This window comes from Sinocyclocheilus anshuiensis, unplaced genomic scaffold (assembly GCF_001515605.1).
Source record: "Sinocyclocheilus anshuiensis isolate Anshui unplaced genomic scaffold, SAMN03320099.WGS_v1.1 scaffold940, whole genome shotgun sequence".
Classification (NCBI taxonomy): domain Eukaryota; kingdom Metazoa; phylum Chordata; class Actinopteri; order Cypriniformes; family Cyprinidae; genus Sinocyclocheilus; species Sinocyclocheilus anshuiensis.
This window is the reverse complement of record NW_015549620.1, coordinates 602,950-613,555: the sequence shown is the minus strand read 5'-3', so window position 1 is coordinate 613,555 and position 10,606 is coordinate 602,950. Positions and strand designations below refer to the sequence as shown.

General features: G+C 35.2%; 3 protein-coding genes across 5 annotated transcripts in view; 1 reads left to right on the top strand and 2 right to left on the bottom strand.

The window, feature by feature from the left end:
* Positions 1–1,668, bottom strand: part of LOC107659418 (ELAV-like protein 1) — a 7,350-nt gene extending 5,682 nt beyond the window's left edge. Inside the window, exons 1-3 of one of the 3 annotated variants that reach the window (XM_016448360.1) lie at positions 1,571–1,626; positions 373–385; positions 170–229 (exon numbers count right to left, since the gene is read on the bottom strand). In XM_016448360.1, the coding sequence (XP_016303846.1) occupies positions 170–205 (36 nt within the window). In that variant the 5' untranslated portion in view covers positions 206–229; positions 373–385; positions 1,571–1,626. Of the gene's footprint in view, positions 1–169; positions 230–372; positions 386–1,570 lie in introns of all 3 variants that reach the window. The other 2 variants (XM_016448359.1, XM_016448361.1) reach the window with 2 other exon arrangements.
* Positions 1,669–1,783: 115 nt separating this feature from the next.
* Positions 1,784–3,141, bottom strand: LOC107659368 (tetraspanin-3-like). The gene is made up of 4 exons (XM_016448278.1): positions 3,077–3,141; positions 2,858–3,002; positions 2,173–2,256; positions 1,784–2,085 (listed from the first exon to the last, which is right to left on the bottom strand). The coding sequence occupies exons 1-4, from the start codon at positions 3,091–3,093 to the stop codon at positions 2,008–2,010; spliced, it is 324 nt and encodes a 107-aa protein (XP_016303764.1). The 5' UTR covers positions 3,094–3,141; the 3' UTR covers positions 1,784–2,007.
* A 2,870-nt stretch (positions 3,142–6,011) lies between these two features.
* On the top strand, positions 6,012–9,292 carry pex19 (peroxisomal biogenesis factor 19). Its single transcript, XM_016448358.1, has 8 exons — positions 6,012–6,098; positions 6,516–6,607; positions 6,767–6,929; positions 7,046–7,131; positions 7,744–7,914; positions 8,085–8,243; positions 8,455–8,499; positions 8,590–9,292. The coding sequence occupies exons 1-8, from the start codon at positions 6,038–6,040 to the stop codon at positions 8,674–8,676; spliced, it is 864 nt and encodes a 287-aa protein (XP_016303844.1). The 5' UTR covers positions 6,012–6,037; the 3' UTR covers positions 8,677–9,292.
* Positions 9,293–10,606: the final 1,314 nt, after the last annotated feature.

Genomic DNA, 10,606 nt, shown 5'->3' with positions numbered 1-10,606 from the left:
ACCGATATATCGGCAACAGGCTCATATCGGCCGATAATATCGGCAAAACGATATATCGGTCGGGCTCTACTAAGCACTACTAACTCCAGCTTACAGATTCAGTATAACGATAAATAAATGGTTGAAACCATTCCACATTCAGTCCCTGATGGACGCAAATTCTACTCACTTTTAAGTATCTAACGTGTCCCCTTCTGACTGCCATGAAGAGCCGTCACAGATCCCGACTCTGAAGATACCAAAAACAAAATAAGGTAATAAAAATACACGCTGACAAGAAGGGGTGGTAGGGAAGGCAAAGGCAGGTTTGGGGGTTCAGAGTAAAATAAATAAACTAAAATAAATGAAGAGCAAAAAGATAAGATGAGCCACCTTCTGATATAACCTGTGGAAAAAAGAACAACAACCATCGTCCATTAGGAGTGGTGTATTTTCAGCGTGTATTTTTAGCACCTCACTTGGAGTCTGTCCTGCCTTAACAAAATCTCTGTGATTATATTATATACATGCTGTACTTGTTACATTACTTTACAATGTAAACAATTTTATTTTAGAATAAACACCTTTATTTTTGTTTTCAGAAATGGAAAAAGAAAACACCAAGAATTAAAATACTACAGTGTAAATACTAACTTAAGAGTTTAAAAGCAAACCTTCCTGAACTGCACTATTCATAAAAGGACCGTTCACCCAAAAATTAAAAAAATGTTCACTGTTAATTATATTCTTAAACAGAAATCAGCATATCATAAAAATCTACCTAATTATGTGAAACTATTTTCGCCTGCTCAAGTAATAATAATGATTAAAAAACACATTTTAACACAAAATGGCCGATTAACTCTAATCCGACATACGGAAACTGACTTGTAAAAAAAAAAAAAAAATTTAGTGCAACAATTTGTTACAACTAATTAATATCACAGAGGTCGAAGAACAACTGTTCAGGGGACAGTTCCGTAGAAATTCCCACGTTTCATACATTTCATTCATTCATACAACATATATTAGGGCAGTGGAGCTTATTAACCTTATCAAAATATACTACTGCCATAAATACTGACTACACTATTCAGGCATTCGTAGGCTGTTGGAAAATAAATGAATAAAAGTGAAAATGAATAAAAGTGAAAATGAATAAAAGACATTGTAATTCTGCCTAGTCGTGGGGGCGTGAAATTTACAACTACCCCGCAGCAGGACATCGCTCTTCCGGTCATGCTTGTCTAAATTACCTCGCCATTGTTACGGTTCCGTATCTTAGCTACAGAACAACAACCTTGCGGCATTACACAGCATGCTGGTAAAGAATCATCGATTCAAAAATAGGTCGAAGAATAAAATAGCACACATGAGGCCTCGTTCCCAACACACCGTCCCCATATTTTCGCGATGGCTCTGTAAATCCCATGCAACTCTCGAGTTCAAACTCGAGCAGGCTGCGCTAAGGGGCCTAACCCTATTAAAGCCAGGCCTCAGACAATGAATAAACTTATAAACGTTACTAACTGCTAATAAACAAGTTCAATATAACAAAATCAAACGTTTAAATGTATATCTGGCGCCTTACCAACTTCAACGTCTCTCCAATTCTGCAGTAGAACAAACGCACGCGGAGCTTAGCAAAACGTGGCTTTTTGGCGCTGCGCTCTCGTGACACAAAAACACACCACAAGGGAACTCTGCAAAGGAAGCAGACGTTTTAACCCCTCCCACTTTCAGAATCCATTCAGATTCCTCAGATCAAGTCACTAATAATAAAATCAGGCATTTTATTCGATTGTATCAGTTTTATTTTGTAAAAGTAAAACGTCCCTGCTGTGCGTGCATATAAAATATTCCTAGAAGAACAGGTATTGTGAAGAGACACTAGCTTGTACGAGTTTGAACTGAATGATATATCATCAAAGTAATCAACAATAATATATATATATATATATATATATATATATAATGTGCAAGCATTCAGACGAAAAATCACAAGAATTTAATTCCATAAGTGCGTTTTTATTCTTGGTCCAGGATTCGATACTCTTGTGGGGGTTGATGCCTCACTAGCTGTGCCACTATAATCCAAGACATTACCTGAAGACAGAAAGGTCAGAGATAACATTAGAAATCTTGTAAAAGATCAGGGCATAAATGAATTATAATTCAAACCACAGAGCTCACCAGTAAAAAGAGAACCACTAAAGATATTATAATGATGATGTGCACTGCAAGCAGTAAATTCTCCTCAAGTTTAATTTGACAGCCCTAGAATAGAAAAAAAAAACAATGTGGAATCTTGCTCCAAACACTCAGATACAAACCTAATTTAAATTAATTAACAAATTAAGCTTAATTTACCAGTGTGGAAACCTTTTTAAAGAAATATTCCAGGTTTCCATGGTTAAGATCTACTGACAGACATCTGGAACCATTATGTGTATTGATTATATGATTATATGTATTGATTTTATAGTATCTGCACAACTGTCAAGACATTTTGTTTGTTTGTTTTTACACAGTGAGGTGCAATATTTTTTTTTCTGTGGTTATTTAATTAAATATAGCTAAACTTGCATTTAACCCATAATACTCCTTTTATGTCGCAATGAATTGGAAGCAATGACAGGTCTTTTCATACATATTGTGACATTCATCCAAGTGTAACAGATTATTACATTTTTACAAAATTTTTCATCAGCTAAAAAAAATAATCATACATGAATGAATCATTCGCAGTGAGATATATAAACTGAATTTAAAAAATATACAGGGTGAATTTTCATTTCATGCTGACTATAAAATGAAGCAGAAAAATATGAATGTAGTATCTCATGAAAAGGGTAGCTCAAATGTAATTAGTCTGTACCTCATTATATAGCAGCTGGGGTGAGTCTAAAGTCCCATTGCAGGAGTGAAAGTTTTTGTTGCAGCAGCTCAGAGGAACTTCGTATTTCCCACTATGATTAAACCAGGGTGTTTCCAACCAGTCTGTGTAGTTCTTAACACCGCAACTGTAACAAAAAAGTGAAACAATCTGATTTAGCCAAAAAACACATAGAAATCCTGGAGATTTCTGTGCAAATACCTCACGCTGAAGGGCATTCACTGCTTTGGTATCGGGATCTTGGCTTTCTGAAACACATCTTTAAGGGGAGCCAAGTCTACATCAAGCTAAAAAAAAAAGATGTTTAATGTCAAAACCATTTCAGTGTAGGGATATGCCGGTATCAAATTTTCATGTTGCGATTAATTGCTAATGTTTTTTTTTTTATCACGGTATACGGTATTATAACGATATTGAAATTTAGTTTTTAAAAAGTGCTGTCATAATACAGTATAACAGGTTTAATAACTTTTTTCTTATAACAAAAATAACTGAACATTTAAATGCAATACAACCCTCTACATTGCGAGTAAATCACTCGCATATGCGACTAAATCTTACTCTGGGCGACTAAATGATGTCTAATATTAGCCACTGGCTAATAAATTCTCAGATTTTATTCGCCAGTGTGTGAGTTGGAGGCTAAGTATAAGTTTAGCTCAGATATATTTTCACTCGCCGAACACTCTCTGACTGAGCGCTTCAGAGTTTCACTCTCCGCCAAGCGATCTGTGCTGGTTTTCAGTTCATCTGAATGGATGTGCAACGCACCTGTATTTAACGTCCCGTAAACTCTAGTGTGAAGGCGCACGACTCACCGTCGCTTTGTTTCACACACACGCAGCGAGAGAGGGAGAGAATTGACGCGCTACCTATGCGTGCTACATGTAAACGATATTCTTTGTTGTATTTTGCTGTCAAATTAACGGAGTTCCTTCGGAATTCTTCAGCCTTTAAGAACTACCGCTTTCTCCGATAGTGGGCGGAACTAATGCGCAAACGGCGCTCACCTATTATCGTCCCTGTTTTGATTTCAGCAAATCAGTTCGAGCGAACGCACACAACCTGATTAATATTCATGAATCCAGTAGCTCATTAATCCTTGGTGCGTTTTATATTGTTCTTATTAGTAGAATTCGTATCATTATTATCTAGTCAGTATTTTTGTTAGTTTTTCCCCAATTTTAATTTTTTGTACAGAAACACTGAATGACCAAAAAAGCACCACCACCAGTCCGAAGTTCAGTTAAAATGACTAATATGCATTCATACATGGTTATCAAGTTTTAATTCTAATTACAAAAGTTCTATCATTAAATTTGGCGCTGTGATGAACATCATAGCAAATACACAAATCTGAATGGCTGTTTAAATCATTTAAACACGATTCAGAATCAGAAAGTAGTGCAGCTGCTTCGTTTACAGGGTTTCCGGGGTAAAAGCTGCATTTAAATTAATTATTATTATTATTATTATTTCTGCAGTTTAGCGCCATCTGTTGTCAGAGAGTGGAAGTGCGCTTTCATCCAGAGCGTCTCTCACATGTTCCGCCATGTGCTTCTCGTCCGCGCTTATTTACATCAGTGCGCACGCGTCTTTCACGTCTTTCACGCAGCATACAGCGGTGTTGTGCATTTTGACCAGTTGATGGGAAAAGTATGCTTAAAAAGCATTCAAAATTCGGAATAATTTGTAATATATAATTATTCACGGTATTTAGAAGTGCCCACGATAACAATATCGTGCATATTCATTACCGTGATATATCGCATTACCGAATACCGGCACAAGTCTATTTCAGTGAAATACAATTCACTTTTATATAGCCAAATAACATAAAATTCCTATTACCTTCCCTTTATTAGTATATGCCAATGCCGCAGTAGTACCCACAATGCACCACACAATAATGAGAAGATACACAAACTGAAAGACAAGAAATATACAAATATGAACACCACAGTCCATTAAATTATTTGTTTTTAAAAAGGATTTTTTTCATCTTACAACCCGTGTCCACATGAAGGTTTATTGTTGGACACCACACAGCCAATGCATCCACTGATGAAGAGGATGACTCCTCCTCCAACAACAGCCAGCAGTGCAGGGAGAATTATATAAAAGCTGCTAAAGAACACACCGTAAACTCGGTATTTATGCAGCAAGAATGAACCACCTAGGCCTGTAATTCCAGCCAGCTGTAAAAAGTGGAGAATGAAAGAGTTAAAAACCAGAGGAACTAAAACAGTGCATGTATTTCATAAATGTCATCTTGTCATGTGCCTTGTGTGTCAGCAGTCATGTATGTCATTGTTACTGAAAACCCCAGGCTAGTTGTCACAGTTTATTTTGTTAATATTTCTCAGGGACATATATGAAGAACAACTTGTCCTGAGAGCACAGTTCAGCACTTCATTTAAAATCTACCTTTATCATTGCTTACTCTTGCCTGAATGTATGCTAGAGTGCTTTTAGCGTGCTCTCTTGTTTAGCTAATGACAAACGACAAGAAGTGCATGATGATGACAGGCTCACCAACAAAAGTAGAGAAGCAATCTTAATACAAATTCTGAAACCTCTTCTCGTTAAAGCCAACATGGTTCTGCCTTAATCGATTCGCGTGAACGCGAAATAATCAGTTCTATCAGTCTCTCCTCGGTCCAGTTCAACTTCAACAGTGGTAAAACACTACTAATGTGAAAGCGGACTTTACGGATTTAAATCTAAACCATACACAACTTCGGAAGTGACCGAATTAACTAACGAGTAGGGGGCACTGGACCAAACAAATAAACCATTAAAACCACATATGAAGGGCAAGGTAATAGACTCAAATATGTATATGATAGATAGATAGATAGATAGATAGATAGATTTAGGACACATTAATTAATAATTAAGAATAATGGCGCTTCAAAACGCATAAAAAAAGAAAACCGGTAATCACCAACCATGATGATGATATAACAATTATTGAAATTTAAATTATTTTTGAAAACGAACGCAATTGTTATATTTGTAGCATTTTTTAATATACAATGTTACATTTATGTTGCAATCTGATAAATGCCAAATAAATAAATAACTAAAAACATCAAAGCTGTTTTTATTGGACGTCATTATTTTGCGACACATTTGCATTTCTTGTCATTGAGAAGCAAGATGGCGTCAGCATCAGAACATCATGGTGCCGCAGACAGCGAACTGGACGAGTTATTAGACAGTAAGGTTTGAGGATGGCTTAAATATGAAAATATCCACAGTTATAATGTGCAAATGTTTTACCCTTTAAATAAAGTTACTGTTTAGTGAACTAGCGTTTAGGAAGCGGTTGTCACAGTGCAGTTGCTGCTATGCTATTGGTCTGGTGCTTGCGCTTGTCACAGTGATTGAAGTTTTTGTAACGTGAAAACATTAGATGTGCATCTGTTAATTCATTAGAGATCGTCACTCTGTCTTTTGTATAGTCACATACAAATTTGTCAGTTATGTCCAACCAGGTTTTGTAACTAAACGGAGCTCATTATCGGAGCTGCTATGTTTTTTACTGGACCACTAGCTAGTTTTGCATCAGTCACATTACATGCCATCAAAACATATATACCTTGGTACTCCAGTGTAAGTGTTTCCTCATCTGCAGGTGCTCTTGATGATTTTGACAAGACCAATGTGCCTCCTGTGGCCCCTGAGGCCCCCACTGCCCCTGGTGCAAGCACGACGAGTGATGAGAAGGTAATAAACACGTTTTCATTTTGAAATCAAGCCAAAAAATGATCAGAATAACATTGTATTATCTTTCCATAATTTTCTAGGCACTCTTGCAGTTCTACAGAGTTGGTTCCATCATTGCTGCTGGTTAATGTATTTGTTTTCTGTTCTTTTCATCCTCAGCCTCCTCTGTTGGAGGACAGTAAGTTCTTTGAGTCTCTCTTTGATGGTGAGATGGCCAATCAAGCACGTGAGGAGTGGGAGAAAGCCATGACTGAGTTAGCGCAAGAAGAACCTGACCTAATACAGCATTTTCATAAGCTCTCTGAGGCAGCAGGTAAAGTAGGTGAGTGATCTGAAATTGAGCACTTTATAAATGTTGGATGAAGATATGCAAGTTTAGTTATTTGCCTATTTTCCAATTGTTTTGACAATTTTTTTTATTATTTTTTTTTTATTTAGGCACAGATGTAGCTTCACAACAAGAGTTCACATCCTGTCTTAAAGATACCCTTAGTGGTTTGGCGAAAAATGCAGACAACCTGCAGGTAATGCCACTTGGAATTTCTCCTATTGGAATGTAATTGAAAGAAATAGTGGTTTTAATGATAAACTACAATTCAAAAGTTTGGGGTTGGTAAGATTTTTTTTTTAATGTTTTGAAAGAAGTCTCTTATGCTTACAAAGGCTCCATTTATTTGATCAGAAGTACAGTAAAAACAGTAATGTTGTGAAATATTATTACAATTTAAAATAATAGTTTTCTTTAATTGTTTTAAATGGTAATTTATTCCTATGATGTCAAAGCTACATTTTCAACAGCCATTAACCCAGACATCAGTGTCACATGATCCTTCAGAAATCATTCTAATGTGATGACTTGATGATCAAGAAACATTTCTTATTCTTATCAATATTGCTTAATATTTATATGAAAACCATGATTGTTTTTCAGGATTGTTTGATGAACAAAAAGTACAAAAGAACAGCATGTATTTGTTGTCTTTACTGTCAGGTTTTATTAATTTAAAGCATCCTTGTTGAATAAGTTTTAATTAATTTCTTTAAAAAAAATCTTTCCGACCTCAAACATTTAAATGGTTATATATGTCAGAAGATGTGTAAAGAAATGTGATGAACATTCATAATTTTAAATGCAGAGTGCAGGGCTGGCTGGAGATGATCTGGTAAAGACCTTAGAGAACCTGGGATTGAATGAAAATGGGGAGGGAGGAGATGATGGCAATATTCTCCCAATAATGCAGTCCATCATGCAGAACCTTTTATCTAAAGAAGTGCTATACCCTTCTCTTAAAGAGATAACAGAGAAGGTGAGTTGTTTACAGCATCTGTATGACTGTCTTAATCACTGTCCTACTGTTCTGGTCCCAGTGAAGCTGGTATATGCCTGCCATTAATTAAACATTTCTTTTAAAAAAAATCTTCCAACACATTCCATTTAATATTTGGAAAGGACTAATATGATGCAATTTGCATTTAGTACCCTGGATGGTTGGAGAGCAACAAGCAATCCCTTCCCACAGACCAGTTCATGCAATATGAGCAACAGTACAAAATAATGGGAGAAATATGCAGCCAATTTGAGAAAGATGGAGACAAAGACAGCACGTTTGAAAACATTCTGGAACTCATGCAGAAGGTAGAAAGCATGCAATTTTTAAAAATAATTTAGGGCCACCTTTTTATTCTGCTTACTGATTTTTTTGTAATGATTAAAAAAAAAAAAGCATGAATTAAATGACCTTTTTCTTGTACCCTTTTTACTTAAAAAAAACATAGTATTACTTAATAGAACCTTTCAATAACAGCACTAATATTTTTGTTCATGGAAATAATGTCTTACCCCTCAGCTGCAAGACTTGGGTCAACCTCCAAAAGAGCTTGCTGGAGAGGCAGTGAGTATTTTCTTTCTTTCTTTCTTTCTTTCTTTTTTAAATAACAGTTATGCTATATTTACATCATCAATCAATCTCTTGTATTTTCAGCCTCCTGGCTTGAATTTTGACCCAGAATCTCTGCACCTTCCTGGAGCGCAAGGAGTCCCAGGACCAGAGCAGTGCTCAATCATGTGATCTCAATGAGGTTAAATTAATGTACATTTGAAAACGATACAATTTGGAGCTAATTATCTGAACCTGAGTTGGACACAGTTGATCATGCTCCCCTTTTAAAGGAGTTTGCTTTTGTGTCTGCACTGAAACTGTGAGCGTTCACGACATTAATTTTACTTCGTAGTTCTCTATCCACAGAGGTTCTTTTCATATTCATCCCTAATCCATTCGCTGTCCTCACTGTAGAGCAGCTCGTAATGTTTTGAGTGAAATTTGATATCTCAGTGTGCTGACAGCTTGGTAAAAATCAAAGTTTTCTGAATTTTGTAAAGGTTTTACACTTTTACTTCAAGCACATTTGACAAGTATTGCGGTGGATTGTATTTTGAAGAAGTAGAGACAAATACGTGGAGCTCAGATGGACAGCAAAGGTAGTTACGGTTTGATTGGTTTAATTCTATTTTTAAATCTCAGAAGAATGGTCAGGGTCTGTTAATAGCTTCCATTAGATTGATGAATTTATTTAAATTATTTTAATTTACAGTGTAATGTCCATTTATTCTCACACTATATCATATATACTGTACTATTTCTGTGATTTGACCACTAATCAGTGACCAAAATGGATCTCACAGATTTAAAAAAAACTAACTGCAGACACTTCAGATGCAGGCTTATAATACATCCATAACATCATTCTTTGACCCGTAGACTGCATTTGTAATTGAGTAGAATAATTCTCTCTCCCTTTGTCTTCTAATGGTTACTATATCTATCTGCATATAGAGCAGTTTGGAGTGTTGCCATGTAAATTTAAATAATTCCCATCATTCCTATGGTGGTGTGTCTTTGTGATGTGCTATTGTCACAATAATCCTAATTTGCCTTGAATATTGAAAGAATACAAGAATATTGTTTCGTAGTTTAAAATTAATACTCTGTATTAACATTTCAAGAACATCATGTTAAATCCCAGGATACCTCAAAAGTGGATTAAAGTTTGCAGTCATTGCTTAGTTTTGAGGGGATGGTTATATGGATATTTTATGCAAACAGGTTAGAAATGGGATCCTTTCACAGGATCAAATGTGGAATTGGTTATCAGTTTGCTTTCTTGACACGTCATTGGCTATATGTCCGTATGGTATGGTATTATGTGGCCAATATAAAGATTATGAGAAGGATGGAATGGGCGTGCGAATGAGCTGGACAAAAATATGTAACGGTTACAACACTCAGGGGTTGCTCAAACACCCAAGCACTTAAATTAGCTCATCAATATTCTTTATCCTGTATTCCCTAAAATGTACAGCTCATTGGTCTTGTCATACCTCACTATATAATGAAAGAACTGAACAATTTTCAAAAATCTAAATAAATGTTATAAACTTACAATGTTTTATATTCTTTTTTTTTTAATTGTTTTTTTTTTCTTCAAAATTTTCAAATATTTTACCATTTTTCCCACCATTTTTATGGCTTTAACACTTTCTTTTAAAATCACTTTATTAAGATGACTTAGTTTTTTTTTCTGATGTGTTTATGGCCCCGTTATATATATTCTATATTTGTAGGTAAATGTTCGGTTCTGTAATGAAGGGTGTCCAAAGTTGGAGCTAAACTCTGCAGGACACCCCTGTGTTATGAATATTTAATTACATCATTTTAATTATGTATTTTAATTAATTTTACATAATTTTATGCACATAGCAATATATCATAAAAATAATTAGATATAACATTTTTTATGTTTTTTTATTATTTTTTTTGTTTTAATTCAAATAATCAATGTCTTAATTTAATGATTAGGTAAACATTCAAATGTATTGTGACATCCAATTATGAACGATAAATTCCGATGAAAAGTGTAAATGTTGCGACACTAGTGTAAACATTTAGAATTGTAAAATAAGATTTTTTTTCTTCTAGATTTACGGGGAGATCACAAAAC

What these genes read in the sequence shown, in the direction of transcription:
- LOC107659368 (XM_016448278.1), bottom strand. An exon ending in CCCAGCTGCTATATAATGAG is followed by an intron (nt 2,257 to 2,857) that starts GTACAGACTAAT and finishes TTTCTATTCTAG; the next exon opens with GGCTGTCAAATTAAACTTGA. An exon ending in TAGTGGTTCTCTTTTTACTG is followed by an intron (nt 2,086 to 2,172) that starts GTGAGCTCTGTG and finishes TTCTGTCTTCAG; the next exon opens with GTAATGTCTTGGATTATAGT.
- pex19 (XM_016448358.1), top strand. Translation starts at nt 6,038, where the DNA reads ATGGCGTCAGCATCAGAACATCATGGTGCCGCAGACAGCGAACTGGAC. An exon ending in TGAGGCAGCAGGTAAAGTAG is followed by an intron (nt 6,930 to 7,045) that starts GTGAGTGATCTG and finishes TTTTTTATTTAG; the next exon opens with GCACAGATGTAGCTTCACAA. An exon ending in AAGAGCTTGCTGGAGAGGCA is followed by an intron (nt 8,500 to 8,589) that starts GTGAGTATTTTC and finishes TTGTATTTTCAG; the next exon opens with CCTCCTGGCTTGAATTTTGA.